Source organism: Macrosteles quadrilineatus, unplaced genomic scaffold, assembly GCF_028750875.1.
Source record: "Macrosteles quadrilineatus isolate MER2022 unplaced genomic scaffold, UCM_ALF_1.0 Scaffold_1__1_contigs__length_201487025, whole genome shotgun sequence".
Lineage (NCBI taxonomy): Eukaryota > Metazoa > Arthropoda > Insecta > Hemiptera > Cicadellidae > Macrosteles > Macrosteles quadrilineatus.
The window spans coordinates 86,019,179-86,038,447 of NW_026542594.1; the positions used below are offsets into that span (position 1 = coordinate 86,019,179).

General features: G+C 34.3%; 1 protein-coding gene across 11 annotated transcripts in view; it reads left to right on the plus strand.

Moving 5' to 3' along the window:
• LOC128985615 (protein FRA10AC1 homolog) overlaps positions 1 to 16,093 on the plus strand; it is a 44,359-nt gene extending 28,266 nt beyond the window's left edge. For all 11 annotated transcript variants that reach the window (XM_054405725.1, XM_054408959.1, XM_054411213.1 and 8 more), the window contains 3 exons: positions 552 to 717; positions 3,533 to 3,692; positions 15,722 to 16,093. In XM_054405725.1, coding sequence (XP_054261700.1) covers positions 552 to 717; positions 3,533 to 3,692; positions 15,722 to 16,005 — 610 coding nt within the window. In that variant the 3' untranslated portion in view covers positions 16,006 to 16,093. The remainder of the gene's footprint in view (positions 1 to 551; positions 718 to 3,532; positions 3,693 to 15,721) is intronic.
• Positions 16,094 to 19,269: the final 3,176 nt, after the last annotated feature.

Genomic DNA, 19,269 nt, shown 5'->3' on the forward strand with positions numbered 1-19,269 from the left:
TTTAAAACGCATTTTCTCGTCACCACTGATGTATAGGTACTTGAAGGTTGACTATGATGTAGGTTCATTGTAATTAAACTTACATTTTTGTAACTGCACAAACTTTATCAAGTGACGCCACTTTTGAGACTGCCCAGACTGGATTGGCTAACTAACTGAGTTCGGCTATCGGTTACCTGGTATGGGGTATGTATACCTATGATACATCAACTACCATCTTAAAACCAAGTCTCCACCAAAGTCCCCACTCCTGCTTACTGGGATAGGGCCCCTGAAACCCCCCAGAGTTTTTAACAATTATAGAGTTAACTAGATTCTGAACCAGATACATTCTGCAAATTAGCTGTCATACATGATTATAATTTCCTGGTACCTGAAAGGAACCATTATTTACTCTTTAAAAGTATCATATATTTAGAGTAGGCCTACCTATTTAATTGCTTTATATGATGATCCATACTTAATATGATTTCAGGGTTTACAAACCTGGGAGGTTGTCAATTTTTGTTATAGTATTTATAAAACTTGCTGTTTAATGCACTTGGTTTTAGGTCTAGGGACAAAAGGGACATTGATGTTATCAGGGAAAACCACAAATTTTTATGGGATGACGATGAAGAACCTAATACATGGGAGAAAAGGCTTGCAAGAAAATATTACGACAAACTTTACAAAGAATACTGCATATGTGACTTAAGTAGGTTTAAGGAAAATAAAGTAAGTGAAATATGGAAAATATTTAACAATGTAGGCCTAATGACTTTTTTTAGTAAACTTCTGGTTCTTGGTTAATCTCTTAGATTTAGGCATGTTAAGAGTGTTGGTTTGACTTCTATACAGGCTGATCAACTCAAGGAGGCCACCATTGGGATATCGGCAACAGTAAGAATTAGAGAAAACTTTTACTTAAAATGTAGATGCAATTTTATGATTTATTTACTCTTTGCATTTTCACTCTAGAACTAAATTCATTTTTAACTGCCACAAAAAAATAAAGGAATATCCCTGATTAAAAGTTTTCTTTAATACTGTTTTCTCTTACTGTTTTCTCTTACTGTTTCCGATATCCCAATGGTGGCCTCCTTGAGTTGATCACCCTGACATTTGTAGATTTTCAAGTAAATGTTTTGTTCTCTCATTAATAACAATTAGTAAATCTTCTATCAGGACTAAACAAGATTTTGACATATTTAGATACATTTCTGATTTAGATCAACACTGCCAAGTGTGGTTCGGTTAATAACACCAACACATACGGTGAAGCAATTAATTGTCAACACATTACCTGGGCGCAATATTTTTTCACGGAATTCAATTATTTCTCTTCAGGGTTGTTTCTGTTTGAAAATGTATTATTGTCCATTATATTTCATGAGTATCGTACGCTTACAATTAATTTAAGTTTCCACAACTTATAGGAAATGTTTGTGACCATCCAGGGTTGTTGCAGGCTTTTATGCACACAACCAAAATTTCTAGAAAAAGAGAAATTATTCCTGTGAAATGGAAAATATAAATTTAGGCCTAATTTTCTAGTTTTAGGTGACTGTATCACAACCCTCCTTGGTCCTTGGTCTTCCTGCAAGGAGTAACCATACACATTTTCAATAAATAACTGATTTTTACAAGATAAGATTTAGATTATGATTGAAAATCCTACTTTCAGAACATTACCTATATTCCAAACATAGGCTATGTTATTTTTATGGACAAGCCTTGTAAAATTATCCCATTATTCAATGTAAAAACTGGTTTTAGCGAATTTTCCATATAGGAGTTAAGCTATTTATTACCTTAGGTCTCATGGTAAGACCTGGGACCGGGGCCAATTTACTTTTTTGCTTTGAGGTCCCCAGAGGCCAAAAATACCAATTGTTCAAATTCATACACATTCAAGCAAAAATTATCGTATTTTGATTAAATTTGGAACAAACATGTAAATCTATGTTTATTCGAACAAGTTCACGAACCAGTATGATCGGACTATGGGAACAGGGGTTTACGGGGTAAAATTGGTTTTACCATTATTGAACAAAAAAAAAAAAACCAGAAAAAATTGCATTTTCTTCCTAAACCATTTTGTAAAGCTTGAAAAAAAATAATTTATGTAATATATGGAAGAATTTTTGCATGCCTGACGGTTACGGAGAAAATTCCAAAAAGTTTATATTAAAATTCCCATTTATTCTTGTGGAGAAAAAGAAAACTGGTGTAGTTTCAGTAAATCATTCAATCAATCAATCAATTTGGTAAATTTGTTTGTTTCATACTATGCTATTAACATTTCAATTAAAAAATACTTTTTTACCTTTTTGAATTTTTTTATTTTGTAGCAGCCTATGAGCTTTGACTACAAAGTACAACTAGACATCCCATTCCCATTTTAAAGCTGTCGCCAGTTTTTGAATCAGGGTGTCTACCAGTTGGGAATTCTGGGAAATTTGGGAAATTGTCGGGAATTTTAAACGATTGGGATAAGTTGTGAAAAAGTAATAAATTTCGGGAATAGTCTAAAATAGTCTAACCCCTTAAAATTACAGATAAACGGGTCCCAAAACTTCAGAAAATTGTTGGGATTTTGTTACTCCCGATCATGACGGAAGGTGCCGTGACCGCGAGACATGTGCGGAAGATGTTCACGATGGTGCCGTGACCGGGTGACATGTTGACAAAGGTGCCGTGACCCATGTTGATGTGGTGCTGTGACTGCGGAAGATGTTGACGATGGTACCGTTATGACAGGACATGTTGTCAAAGGTGCCGTGACCGTGGAACATATTGACGATGGTGCCGTGACCGCAACATATGTTTAACATGGAGAATGAACATAGTTTTTGGTCGGGATAGAAAAAAAATGGTAATGAAAAGTTGTGAAAAAGTTGGGAATTCTAATGGAGAAATCTGGCAGACACCCTGTTAATTAAAATTGTCATAGTTGATATGAGCCTTGCATAGATTGTGCCGATCTAGATCACTAAATTTCTGTCGAGTACACAGACTTTTGATCAAAGTCAAACTAATGGTATTACTTATGGTGAGCTCTATCAACTGTTGTGACCCATCAACTTGGTTAGCAACAATAAATAAGGTGGAGAATGGAATTTTAAACCCTAGCGCATTTTGTGACTGGCTCACATAACTATGTTCTTTTTTAGTAAAAAATTGGCGACAGGTGTTCTATAAATGGGATGTCTCCTTCAGTATCCAATAGTCAATGCTAAGAGCTAATACAGACTAACAACCCTGTTAGTCTATAGTTAGTGTTACAACTAGTAAAATGAAAACTAAGTACTCATTAAAATTAATCCTATGTAAATAAAAATGTGATAATTTTAAGGGAATATTACATTGACAATCCAGCCAGGTTTAAATGGAAATTCGCTTAGCCTGCAGGTTTGCTGCAGCAGGGGCATTTTTTTGTGTGCTTTTTCCCACTCCAATAGCTTATTTAGTTTTTAGTTCTCAAAATATTAGAACTAATTAATTTATCTTAATGATACATTTTTCAAAGTTGATTCTGAGAGTTAAACAGGTGGCGATGAGATGGCAGACCGAGCCAGAGCTGGTGTCAGGAAAGGGTCAGTTTGTTTGTGGAGAGAAGAGGTGTAAAGAAAACGAGGGTTTACGAACCTGGGAGGTCAACTTTGCTTATTTGGAAGAAGGAGCTAAGAAAAATGCACTTGTAAAGCTGCGTAAGTACTAAAATAAAACAAATTTGGTTCAACAATGGTCTTTAACTTAGTAATTATACAGAAAACACATAGGTTTTTAAGGCTTTGATGGATATTTCAGATTGCCTTACAATACAAGGGTATAGTCTAATGATAGTCGTTTATCTTGGAGGGATAACATTTGAAATTATATGTTTATGAGTGTTTGTTGTTTCTCCCAAAACAGTTATAAGCAAACATTATTTTTTTCAACAAATCAATGAAAACTAGCTGTTGGAACATCCTACCTACGGGAATCAAGTACCGTAGTTGATTAAAACCAACGACCACATAAGACCAATAGATGGAGCACATTGGCCGCGACGTGAAGCCAGTATTTTTCACTAATCTTCACCAAGATGCCGGCTGTGATAAGCCTTAGTAGCGTGCGCAACTAATTAAATGTTAGTTGATATCAATAATATCCGTGACAATACGCCTTTGTATTATAAATATTTCTATTACTAACACAATGACCTTCAAAATACGCTTTAAATTTTTTTCTAGGTTAGTTTACGTAATTAACAACAAAAACTTGTTGGTAGAAAGAAAAATTCTGAAAAGCTACAAATTAATTTATAATATATATGTATCTATATCGTATAAAAGTTTAATAAAGTTCTAGCGTTTGGTTTACAATGTACGAATTTTCAAAGTCACAAGATAGTTTCTGAAACTCTCTTTATATTCTGACTGTCATATTAATTTTTGTGAAAGAGCTAAAAAAATATTAGTTTTTAGATTAATACAAAGAATAAAACAAAGAATGTTTATATTTACTCTGTGTTTTTCTTTAGTAACGTTTGTAGGAGTTTAGTAACTTTTCTGTATAGCTCCAAACTTGAGTATCTAAACTGTATTACAAGTGAGGTTGTAGGCAGAATCTGCCCGCATGACACAACGCGGCACGGCGGGTAGCCCCTATAGTACAATTTAAATTACCCCCAAACTACACCAGCTAAAAATTTTAAAAAATATGATCAAAAAATTCAACTCTTTAGCTACAAAATCCACCGTTTTTTAACTTACCTGACCAAAAAATAAAAAAGTAGCAGCCGACAAAATTCTTTATGTCATATTTTAAAACTTGTTTAAAAGTACCAACTTGATTTGAAATAGAAAATATTAACTCTTAAGCTTTTAATTAGAACCAATATTGTCCTAGACTTATTGACATCTCTCATACGAAGTTTCAACGATTTACCTTTTGTCTAAGTAGGCTAAATGTCAAGTTATTTTGAAGCGAAACATTTGAGTTTTCGTGCCGTTTTCATCCTAAAGTAAGATGGCGCTCCTGGTTTAACCTGCTTGAATGTTAGTTAGATAGGCGTGCTCCATCTATTGATCTTATGTGATGGTCGATTAAAACTGAATATAAGGGTGAATATCAAATTGAGAAAGAAATGAAAATAGAAATACCCCCGCCGCAGCAAACCTGCAGACTAAGCGAATTTCCACTAACCTGATTGGATTTACACTAAAATGCCTCCATAAAAATAGCACATTTATTTCCTATTTAAATAGAATTAGTTTAACGAGTACTTAGGTTTGCTGCAACAGGGAGGGTAAAAAAGATTGTTTTTATAAAATGATAACAGTTTAGTATGAAATAAAAGTATTTTCCAAAATCGATCAAAATATGTTCATAAACAAGCAAAGTACAACAGTTGACTTATTCTCCATAAGAATAACATGGGAATTTTAAAATTACAATTTTTTTGAATTTTCTCCGTAACAATTAGGCGCATAATAACGCTTCAATATACTAAATTATTTGTTTTTTTAAGCTCTACAAAATGGTTTAAAAAGAAATTGTGAAATTTTGTGTTTTTAGGGTCAAAAATGGGAAAAACCTATTTTTACCCCATAAAACCCCCCATAAACCCCCGTTCCCATAGTCCGATCATGCTGGTTCGCGAACTCATTCAAGTTTATCCCGCCTTACACCTTCAAACCAAATTTTATCAAAATCGGACAAAAATTACTCAAGTTATCGTGCGGATGGACACATATATATATATATATATATCTCTATATATAGATATATAAAAATTTGAACGAATGGTGTTTTTGGCCTCTGGGGACATCAAAATGAAAAAGTAAATCGGTCCCGGGCTTAGGTCTTACCATGAGACCTACGGTAATAGCTACTTCCCTATAGGGAAATTCGCTAAAAATAAAAGATTATTTTGTTAATATACATACTTTATTGACCCAATAATAAAAAAAGTAGTCAATGGTGTTACATTATACATTGCTATCCTTAGTAGAGCTTAAATATAAGTTTTTCTAATTTTTTACGAATATTTGTCTTATCAACTATAAAGACAATTAAAATCCATGTTTTAGCCCCTGAGCTGTATAATAACTAAAATAGGCTTTACCTTCGTCACTGCAGCTCAAATTCTTGTGGTGTAACTACGTTACGGCCGTTTCGGCATTACAATGCCATCGTCAGACTACAAAAACACAAACTCGGCTGAAGTAGCGTCGTTGAAGATTAAACACGTAACACATACAAACATTAAGATACATTTAAAATATTTACAAAAACCGAACAGGCCTGTCGTGCTAACGGGTGACATTCCCGTTATTACATTTTTATTACCATAAATAGGTAATAAGTTTATAGACGTTAGCGACCTGACAGACAATAAACATAACAACAACACTCATAACAACTTAGCTCAATCGATATTATTTGGCGATCAAATGGAAAATGAAATCCGGACAAACTCTGCATAGTCCACTCTATCTATATGTCGCTGGCTCAGTGTTGGCCCCGCGGTATAGCTTCCCCCACCATCTACTGGCAGAAGCCGACGCAGCCCATACACTCACCATTATAAAACGCACATTTTTATTTAAAACCTATTTTATAAAACGAGAAAATAGTACATAACATTTCTGAATAGAATAATTTTGCTAAGTTGTTGCCGCAGACCTATGTTTGACGTAACTCAAAATTTTTTTCTTTCAATGTGTAATGACAATGTATCTTACAAAATAGGTCACAAAAAAGTGAAAGAAAAAAGTAGGCCTATCACGTTAACGTCAAACATCTGCGGTAAAAACTCGACAAATGTAGTCGGGTTTCAAAGAGTTCAAATGTGCTATTTTCTGCAAGACATCAAGTTTAGAATAGTTAAAAGAGTTTGGCATACATAAGCAATATTTCATATCTATAAATAATTTCAACAGTAGGCAACTTAAAAAGGTGCGTTTTAAAAAATGGTGAGAGTATGGGCTACGTCGGCTACTGCCAGTAGAGGTGGGGGAGCTAGACGGAAAAAAGCCCAATAGTTGCTACTGAGAGCGCAATCCAGGAGTTCTTTTACATCGTTGGGCGACACTGATGGCTCTAGCGGGAGTCTAGGAGCGGTAGCGGTGATTATAGCGGCAAATTCAAATTGCCATTCATACTTGGCGTTTTACAGGGGGACTTACGTTTACATGTTAAAATTTTGTTTTAAGGTGATCATTTAATTGTAAAACACATAATAGGGGTTAATAATGACACAGAACAATTTTTGTAGGCTACAGTAGACTCCCTCTAGTTCGGCTTCGGTTGGATCGGCCGCACGGGCGATTGACCTTCGACAGGATTCAACTTGAATGTTTAGTTTCCTGCCATTGAAGTAAACAATTCATGTCAGTTTAGTTGCCGGGTGCTTCTATGGTTGAATTGTTGCATATTACCAGTGTTGGGAAGTAGCGCGCTACTTTTTTTGTAGCGTTAGCTGTAGCTACGCTACTTTTAAGATTTTGTAGCTTTAGCTGTAGCTAGCTACATTTTTAACGTAGTTGTAGCGGAATTTTAGCTACTTTTCTCGCTACATTAACATTGTTTGAGATAGTGATTTTTATCATAACCTCAACCTTACGTGAAACAACCTCTTTCAAACTGAGATTTAAACAAAAATTAGGCCTACTTTCTTGGCTTCATACAGCTGGTTGCAGCCGTTTCATTCCCTATTACAACGTTGTGTGGACATGGAGGCCATTAAATGAGTGTTATCCACATTTTTGGCTCTCATTTCCTTAATTTACTACTCTATGATTACTGTCAGATAAAATAAAATCGCTAATCGCTAGTTGCAGACGACGTTTAAACGTTACCGGTGACAAGAGAAGCTATTGAATGCTTGCAAGTGATTGACAGGGAAATTAGTAATCAATTTAGTTTCTTTATTATATCGATAGTGTTTCAACTTGGGTTTTAATGGAAACCAACACTAAACCTAAAAATAATGAGAAAGCTGGTCTAGCTTGAGCTTCAGCTGTTGATTGTGGTTCATCATCACAAGCCCTTCCTTGGTTAGATTACGAAGATTTTTCAAAGGTTTACTAAATTAACAAAGAGGAAATTACCTGATGAGAATTAAGATATGCCTAGACTACATGATAATTGTAACGAAAAAATCTCCATATGACATGAAACTTAGATTGAAAAAATAGCATAGTTTACTCCTGCTAACAGCTCTTGTATAGGACTATTCCTAGGCTATGCTATGATTTAAGACGAATACCAAGTTCCAAGTTCAATTATTAGGAATATATCTGTTTAGTCCTTTGCAAGAACAAGCCTACTATAGCCAACTTTGTTACATAGCCAAGTAGGCCTACATGTTATTTTTACTATACAAATTTCAACATGTTTAAATCAAAAGCCGATTTCAGGATAACTTAAGTTGCTGAATACTGTTTTCTGTACCAATTAGGTTGAAGCACAATTTGCCCTATGCATAATGACAATAAAGGACGATTTCTTGACATTGAAAAGTGTTATTCATAGAACAAGTAACTTATCACTATGGTTAAAAGTTATAGCAATGTCGTTTTAACATTAAAAGTAAATAAAGGCAATAAACTCCAATTTCAGTAGGCTAGGCTCTGTAACACAAAAAGTATTTTAAATAATCGTTTTACAGTTTTATTGGTCTTAATTGTTGATATAAGACATCTATAAATGAATCTATATTAAAGAAATAAAATGGGTTTTAAAATATAGTTTTGTTGTATGTCCTTTGAACTTAATAAAATTTACATATAAGATGCTTAAAAATAATGCAATATTTAAAAATAAGTACTAAATATGATGGGACACCCAACTATTTGGTTCTGTTGTTGTAATTTTAGGTTTATAATGCCAACAAATTAAATACAATCTAGGAATAATTTGTTTTCCTAGTAATGGTAGATACAATACTGACATTTTTTGATTAAATGTTTGTTCAATAAAAATTTAGTTTCAATTAATTTTACATTTACCTAATGTGCGTGGAATAAAAAGCAACATATTTGGAAAAGTAGCTAAAATTGTAGCTGTAGCTACATTTCATTGTAGCTGTAGTTGTAGCTAGCTACTTTTTCGGAACTGTAGCTGTAGCTGTAGCTAAGCTACTTTTTTGGAAATGTAGCAGTAGTTGTAGCTAGCTACATTTTAAAAGTAGCTTCCCCAACACTGCATATTACCTATGTAAATCTATGTTACATAACCTCAAAAATACCAACAACATTTTATAAATAGTTTTTCTTCTGTCTAATATGTTGAAATGCAGTGTATTATTAAATATTTCGGACCATTTTTTTATGCGGTCCCCCTTTTTGTTTTTGAAACACCACGGTTTATTTGACAAAAATAAATTAAGCAAAGAAATAGCCATTGTTAGCTTCAAGGTCAGGCTATCCGCTTGCACTGACAATCATCTGCTCTTGCTCTTTACACAACTGATGTCTGCTGTGTGCTTGCTATCTCACAACAGTTTGTGATTGGGTGATTAGTAACCATGGCAACTTGTTGAATTTGTGGATAAAGAGAAACCAAAGAAAGAATAGAAGAAGAAAGAAGAAAGTATAAGGGGTGTTTTTCGTCATCCATTGTTATCTTTATCATATTTTACGACTGTCATTATTATCTTTAAGACTAAGTAGGCCTACTATGATTTTATGCTGTTTTATGAGTTATCTTATGTTTTTATCGACATTCTTAAGTTCTGAAACAATATGTAGTAGTAGCCTATGCTGACTAGGGAAGCAGTAGTTTGCAGTACTAGATATTTATATTGTTCTGTTCTTTACGTGATTTATTGCTGTACGTACAGTGTTGTGTAATTTTTGTTTTGCTTGAGTAAACGTGATTTTAAATGTTACAGTTTTTATTACTGATCCAAGGTTAATGACTTAACATATTACAATTGCGCAATACTGTTATTTGTTTATTTAAAATGCACTACAGCCGGTTAGTCTGGCCGTTTTGTAGTCCGGCCAGTGGTCCGGTCCCGAGGTGGCCGAACTAGAGGGAGTCTACTGTACAACATAAAAGTTTATTTTTTTAATTTCATAAACTACTTCAAGTTTCTCTATGGCATCTTGGGGATCGTTAGCGACCTGAAAAAACGGCTTTCAAATATTGTTTTAAATATTAATATATGAAAAATCCTTTCATGAATTGTATTAAGTATGTAATTTATACATTAAACAATTAAATAAAAACTAGTGGCTTGTAGGGACATAAGTCCCTAAAAAGATCATATGTAAATCAAATTATTCTAATATTAAAACAAACTTTAGAATCCAATTATCTATGGGTCAGGATAGATATCCCAGTACAACATATCTTTTGTGTAAAAAACAATTTGTTGTTTGTCTTTGTTTGCTTTTGTTGCTTGATGTTATTTTAAATGAATAATTTCAATGATTACAAAGGTTTAACCCTGCTAAAGGCAGCAAACATGTTTGTGAATAAATATTGGTTTACTAAGGTAACTTTGGTATTTTGGTTAGTGATGAAAAGACTTCCAAGATTGAAATATTGGAATTGTCTTCATCAAAAATATGAGAAGGCAAAATAAAGGTGTGTTGAGATAAGCTTTAGCTCTTGGTCAAAACCACTAAGTTGGCACCCCGACCCAGTTATTAAGTTCATACTCCTTTTATTTAATGGTTAGCAAAATTAAAAATTAGCAATTAGGGCCTAATCAACGCCTGTTTACTATTTTTCAACTGGTAATGTTTCCATTACCCAGTTATCAAAAACAATCACGAAATTACTTTTCATCAGCATCTTCGACATGCATAGTTTAGGTTAGTTTAAAAAAAAACAAAATTTGGCTACCTCTACAGGTTTTACTGTTATATATGGATGCTCCCTTTACTACCGTGCTTGCTATGCTATATTATTTGAAACTTTTTTGCTTGAAGCAACTGCCTGTTGCTTCAACCTGACCAACACCTGGTCAACCTGGTTAAAGTTGATCCTATGATTCTACGACTTATCAACGCTAACAAACACGCTTAACAACTTTTCTTTAAAATACACAAGTTGGCAAATTGCACAGTAAAACAATTGATTTCAACTTTCTAAGAAGTGACAAAAAGTCTGAATTAGAATTATTATAGGTAACGTTATCCCTGGTTTTATATAGTATATAGTACATTGCAGAATTGACTGGCAAATGTGTAATCCAAATTTAATATTGCTTACTGGCTTAATGATAATCACAATCAGCTGTATTGAAGTAAACAAAAAACAACAGTAAATGGCTTCTAATGATATTCATATGGAGAACATTTTACTTTATATATAATTTTGTGTTAAAATTTTGGAAATTTCACCATTTTTCCCGCTGTCACGAGATCAAGACCTTTAATTTGAGCCCTCTACCGTCATTCTACGACTTCCCAGTCCCCCACAATTTTGACGCAATAATCTATACTTAATTAATATTGCATAAGTTTTTTTTTTTTGGCTGGGACATAAATTCTCTCTCAATTTGATGTTCACCCAACTCAAAACAGCTAGTTTTTCTGGCAGTTTTAATAGAGAAAATCATATTGTAATCAAATATGACGTGACCACCTATTTATTTCATCTGATTATTAGGCCTATATGATATGCATTTTAAATCTGATAATTTTACAATAAAACAGCGATTGTGTTGATTTGAAAAGCCTTGAAGTGGGATTGACAGTTGATTCACTACCGCTGTAGCAAACTAAATCCGCTAGGCAGCGTGGAGGTCGCCGTTGCAAGCGCGCTGCATGCCTGTGTGTATCTTCCTTCTCTCTCGCACTCTGACTCACCACCACACCATCGCCATCGCTTTCGCTTTGCATCGCCGTACCGGCCAACCTCCCTAGTCCCTGCCTGCCTAGCCACTGCTGACTTGTCTCATTCTGCCACTAATGGCCTACTTCAGTCGCCAATACCAATAATCAACCTAGGGATGTTTGACAAGATACTAACGTTGTAGAATTATTCTATTTTACTGTATGACTTTTTTACGTGTATAAAGTACAATAAAATTAGTATATAAATACATTTTTAAAGTTGTATGAAAGGAGAAAAAAGTTAAAGTGAGTAAAATTAGTTGTTTCATCTGTATTTAAAAACAATTGTGCTACTCTGTTAAGATAATAAAAATATAAATAATATTATTTCATAATTTCATATTATACATAATATATACCGGTATTATAAATTATAATATACGAGGTGTTAGCCCGTCCTACGTACGAGAATCGAGTAGTCAGTTAATAAATTCAGAACAGCTAGTTTACACGTATAAAGACAAAATTTTTTTTGCATTTTTAATGTGAAAAATCATCTTGTAAACAAATGTTGCGTGACCGAATATGTTTTATCCGATCATAGACCTATCATATGCATTTTTAATCGGATAATTTTACAATAAAACAGCAATTGTGACGATGTAAAAAGCGTTAAAGTGAGATTTGCGGGCCCATTGGCACACTGATTATAAGTAACCTACAGTAGTGAGAGTAATAGTGAATTGAGAAGTGTAATAGGCCTAGTCAACGATACTTCCTTCCATTGCATAGCTGCCTCTTCCATAATTATTATCCCAACAATACAATTACTCACACTATACACATTTCCAGTAGGTCTGAATAGAAACTACTTAAAATAAAACGACAATATCCAATAAAATTCACGGTGCACATAACTTTGGTGTCCTAACATCATTAAACGGATCGTCCACACCTATCCTTTATATCAATTTCACTGTGTCAAATTGCTAAATAAATTAGTGTAAACAAAGAAAAGAAAAAACAATAACAATAAAAACAATAAAAAAAATAAATCGAAATTTTAAGACGTAAACAGATCACATAACCATATACTGATTCGGCGTCTATAAAGCTGTTCTAGTGTGCACGCCAGGTTTTCCGACCGTTTTACATCGCTTCAAAAGTACATACACTATGGCCTTATAATAAACGGATACACACAAATAATATGCTAAACGGTTAAAACATAAAAGCCCCTACATATTAAGGTATTTTTCAAAATGATAAGTTAGGGATTTCCATGTAAAAATATCTTTCAATTGTGGGTTAAAAAAAATTTTTGTATTTTATTTTTTTTTATTATGTCAAGGTTTTTGTTGTCACTAGTGCAGTATAAAATATATTTTTAATAATTTTCGCATTTCCCGTTTTTGAGATTTGTGTTGTGTACCTTTATGGCTAAAAATCCGACATTTGACCTTCAATTTTTCCTAAACCAAAACTCCAAAAATTTTTTTTATTGCTGACAACTCATTCTAAAGGCCCAACTAAAAATATAACATCAAAATAAAAATAAATCAAATGCTCACATTATTAGACGCACAGCCTTAAAGTACAGTAGCTACATATCACATAATGCAAACTTTCACTTAAAGAGTACCTTATTTTACCCCAGTGGCCACTGAAACCATAAGAGGATTTTGGTCTGTAGAGGTCTTTCATTGGTGGTCGTCTTACATTGTAAGAACATTTATGTAAGAACATTGGTATTCCACATGGTATTCCAAGGATTACCACATGTCACGTGGACCTTGGAATACATTTTTGAAAGTTGATGTATCTTCTCTCCTTCTAGCCGGTCCTTCCCGCGCCGTAATTCCAACAAAGTACTAAAATGTGTAAAAAGTAAAAAGTCTAGCAGCCGACGCTAACATTCTAGACTAGCTTGTGGTATAATACCATATGCTTAACGTAACAGCTGTAAACATTCAGAGTTTTTGACACAAATTCAGCATTTGGATAAAAATGAAATGACATACTTGTAGGGGTGTAGGCTTGACTTATTCATACTATGTGTAATACTATAATCATTGATACGTTCATTTATTCGGTAAGATGACGACAGATCAATTAAATAAATATACAGATTAGGAAAATATAAATAACAGTGTTTACATTTTAATTCCTCTTGGCTGCTTTTTGTTAACAATAAATGTTTGACTTCTTAAACTTTGTTTGCATTAGGCCTGGAAATATTGATGTTATCAAACAAGGAGATCAAGGATGATAAGGAAACACTGTTTTAAATTGTTCACAAACCCCTGGCGTTATATCCAGAGATAAACAGATGGGTGACATAGATTAAACACAATGTTATCATAGACCTAGGATACTGCAAGTAGCATTAGAATTACTATCCTTTTGTAAAATCTAAAATTACTTTGGCATGTGTTCATGTGCAGTTACTTTTGGATGTGCTGATGTAGGTAAAATATCACTTTTATTTCAACTAAATGCTGCATCTTATCGTTTGAATAAATGAATATGGGAAATTACAATGTACATATATTCAATGAGGGTGGGTAATTATCATGGATATTGGAACGGATAACGGTATGGACAATAAACATAGAAAAATTACATCACTAGCTTACAGCAGTAGAGTGTTTACTTTTTAAATTCATTCTACAGGTGACAAATGTTCTTTTTCCAAATGAATGTTTTACAGCTGTTTTAAAACAAACTATTTGTTACTGTTTTTACTTTTCTTTTTGTTTACTAATTTATGTAGCAATTAATGCAGTGAAATTTATATTAAGGATAGGTATGGACAATTTATTTAATGTTTATAAAAATTGCTATGTACATATATTAACAAATATACATATTAACAAATATTTGTCCCTATGGTATAATACCTGCATAAAAAGATCAATGAATCTTGGTGATAAAGTGTGACACAGTCAATGAAAAATTCTATCATCCTAATATAGAAGATAGGTAAAAAAAAATTGCAGATCCGTATCTTATATAGTAGTATACTTTTAATCACAAGGGTGTAAATTAACTCTTTTTGACACAAGCTCAAGCTTAACAAAGTCAAAAACAAAAATGAGCAAGAGTTGAAAAAAAACACTCACACCTGGGTGATAAATAATACTTTTGTCATATTTCGCTATTTAAGCAAAAAAAAAAAATAAAAAAAATACCCTTCATATAAAGATAAGCTGTCAATTTTGCTTTGTATAAATAATCAATTTTTCCCATACTAATACTAATATGACAAATCCAGTGTAATAACCCCCTAAAATGCATTAGGAATAAGCCATAGGTTATAAGTACATTTAAGCTGTTAAGTTATTCAATTGAGGTGTGGGTATTATTCTTAATAACATAACCACGTCAAGGTCGCTTCATATTTAAAATGTAATTATAACAAACTATCGTCCTTGAGTAATCAAGCATAGATTTTCTAAAAACTATTTAACACTACTAATTGACAGTAAACACCACTGCACTGCAACTGATGAACTAGCTTAGTTACTCGCTGATAACATTGCCATCTCATAGGGATTAATATATCTTCTTTGACGCAAATTAAATATTTATATTTATTTTTTATGGAACATTCATTTTCACATTATCAATTAATTTTCAATTGATGTTCAATTTTCAACTAGGTTAGTAATGAATATTGTTATATTTAAAGGGCTTTAATGAAAAAAACTTGTTGCCGGTGTCATTCATCTTTAAAGATGTGAACAAATTTGAATCCAGTCAACTAGAATGAAAGCGTCAATCAATACATACTTATAATATCAACGAGATAAGTAAACTGTGCACTGTGCAACAGGTTTAATCAGTGTATTATTCAATGACTCTAAAATTCTTCGACAGGCCAATCCTACAGTAGTACAATACTGCTTATTGTGCTACTCCTAATAGTGTTGTGTGACCTAATATTGTTTATATTTAAGGTCTGTGTCCTGAATGCTCCTACAAGTTGAATTACAAAAGCAAGAAAAAAGAAATAAAATGCAAGTTAAAGAAAAGAACAAGTTGTTCTACAACTGCACATGCATCTGAAATCCCGGCAAAGGTTGCTAGAACAGAAGAAGCAGCCAATCTTCAGACTGAATCTGACAGTAATACAAGGTCAACGACGGAAGAGGAGAGGAACATTTGGAAAGAGGGAGTAGCCACGGAGGAAAGGTCGAGAGATGAAGACTTTGAAGACTATTTAGAACATTTATTATTTTAAAAGGTTTTTTACAAAAGTTGATAATGTGTTTTAAATACCTGTATAAGAAGTTAAAATATTTAATTCAAGCAATAATATACAGTATAAGAATTAATTATGTATAAGAGTTATTTAAATATCCTATGTCTAAGACTTGTTACTAAAATATTCTATGAAGATAAAATAATTAATCTTTGCCAGAATCATAGACTATAGTTATTTGTGCAACTAGTGAGCAAAGTGAGCAATTGACTCACTCGAGAGAAATACTTACTCACAAACCGTAGGCGAGTGAGGAATGGTTTCTCGAGTGAGGCAATTGCACTTTGCACTCAAGTTGCACATTATATTTTTCCTACAGTTACCATAAAACAAATAAATTGGTAAATAAACGTAACATATTTTTACACACAAGTGAACTTTTAATATGACATTTAATGATACAACAGTACACCAGCTGACCAGCTGATTTACAGCCAGTGCTGCCAACGTATTTTGCGCGCATACGACCTTGTCTGCATGTTATGCGCTCACTATTTCGTGCCTTCACGTTGCAAATCTGGAGTGAGTGGAGTTGCGCAATGTTAACATTGTCTCACTGGTGAGCGAATTGGCCACTTTGCTTTCTCAAATCATTGAGAGAACATGTACATTGTTAGGTAACTGTAGGAAAAATGTATTATTTCTTATTCTGTTATTGCTTGGTGTTTTGAATCGTGGGACTTTCTTATCTGATCTTCCCTAAATAATTTAGTTTGTATATGTTGGTTTTTTCTTTTATCAATTTTTCCAACACAAATTTATCTAGTGTAGGTATGTAAGTGTGTGTGTGTACGTAAGTTTGTATTACCACCTACACACTGACAATTGATTTTTTTTTGCATCCTCTATCAAATCAGGTCTGCCTAATCAACTTGGGGACTGATCATGACTATATGTATTTAATAAAAACAGATCTAATTTCTTCCTCCAAATCATGCATGCACCTAACCACTATGACAATAAGGCCCTGAGAGACATTAAACAACCGCAGCAGCGCTTACAGGATTCAGTTTGAAAACCATCCCAGGAAAGTCACATCAAAGTGTTAAGAACGATTGTTATATTGTGGTGTGGTGTGACAAATGAGAGGGTTAACAAAGACACTCAAGACATGGTTGTGAGAGCTTTGCTGTTGAGGCAAACATTTGGTTTAGCCGAATGCCAGGAGGGGGCTGGTGCTGGAGCACTCTGGCCAGGTCTCAAGATGATGTCATTGTGATAATGGAGGTGTCAATATTTTGTTGCAAGCACAGGAGATGACGATGATGTCTTTGCGATCAAGAGGAGAGTGTTTAATATTTGGCTGAAATTGTGGGTTACAATGATTATGTCTTTGTGATTTCGGGAGATGCTTTCAATTTCATTGTGGTCGCTTAAAGCAATGACTTACGTTGTAATAACAGGATTTGATAATGGTATCTTTGCGAATGTGTGATTTTGCCGCAATAACAGGACACGATGATGTCTCCGCGATTGCAGGATATAATAACTCTAGTGTGGCAATCACAGATTGCTGTTAGTTACGATGACATAGAACAGTGATATAAAGACTGAAAAGTGAAAATTGATTTTGTTGTTAAATTGCTATTTGCAATGATTTTCTATTTAAAGCCTCGTATTTTTTTTTTATCCTATCCCTTACTGAACTAAAAATTGTACAATCCTATTTAAAAAAGTAAATACCCCCGCCGCAGCAAACCTACAGACTAAGCAAATATTTGTCGGATTTGATTCACACTAAAAATGTCTCCTTAAACAGATCACATTTTTTCCCTATTTAAATAGCACTAGTTAACCACCCGCGCTCCGCCACGGGAATAATGTCAGCGATAAAAGACAATGTTAGAGGGTATTAACGGTCCAATCCAATGGTAAAAGGAGTTGTGGATCTAAAAATTTAAAGTTTTTCTGTTTCTTTTATATTTGATGTAGCCCAGTTTATAAGATTTTCAATGAACTCGGAATGTTGATAAGAAGATAATTTTACCTTTCCCTTGTGACAACATGAGGAGAATATATTTGTGTCCCTGTTCTGTCTCGAAATTCACAGATTTGCAATAGTGACAAATCCAATTTAACGATCCCAATTCAAAAGAGTCAGTGGTTTTTGTAGGGACTTCCAGAACACATTTAACACCATCACTGTTCTTTACTTTTTTAGGTCGACATTTCTCTACTTGTTTTTTCGTTCTGGTTGTCTCTTTACGCTCAGTTAATGACTTTTTACCTTTAATTTTAATTGTACTTTTCACACCCTGGGGATTATGAGAAAGTTTTATAACGATGTGTAAAGGCCTGAGTCAACATTGCCACTAAACATCAAGTCACACACACCTTCACCAGAACCGAAATTGTAAGTCACAGTTTCTCCAGCAACTTCCCTGTGTACTCGAAATAAATAGTTAGGGCACACCATACCATCAGAATGAACGAAAACTAACACCCCAAATAAAAAAAAACACAAACACAGCATAACTGTAAAAAAAACACACCCGCACAACAACAAAATCGCCACACCCAGGGGTTATTATTAAACAGTAGGGGTTAGGGGTTATTGTTAGCTTATGAGGGGGTTCAGTGTTTATAAGTGGTGTGTATGTAGGACACTAAGCGACATACCAGAGGTCTAGGCCGAGTATGGAACCATGGGCAGCACCGTAAGTGACACTCATCGTCCAAGGGCCTTCTGTAGTGTCATACATGAGGAGGCGGAACTGGAACCGGAGATAATCCTCTATGATACGCATGAGGTATGCCGGAATGTGGGAGGTGTTCTCCAGAGCATCCAGCATATCGCACCACCTCGCGGAATTAAATGAGTTTCGTACATCGAGTGTTACGAGCAGCACAACCCTACGAGAGTAGTGGTTATAATCCTCAGCCAGCTCTCATAGCGTCAATCGTAGATCGCCCCATCCTGAATCCATACTGACGAGGGAACAGGTCCCCCGCAGCGACCACGGCTGAATTCAGCCGGGAACGGATCAACTTCTCGAGGACTTTGTCAGCCGTATCCAACATACACAGAGGTCTGTAAGAGGATGGCAGGTCTGGGTCTCCCTTCCCCTTCCCAACAAGCACAGGCCTAGCTGTTTTTCAAGAGAGGACAAAACTCCTTCGACTCGGCAGGTGTTGTACATGCTCAAAAGGATCAAGGGGTTAGTAGTCAAAACCTTCTTGAGGACTTCGCCGGGTACCCCATCGGGTCCAGGAGCCTTATTGTTCTTCAGAGATAGGACGGCC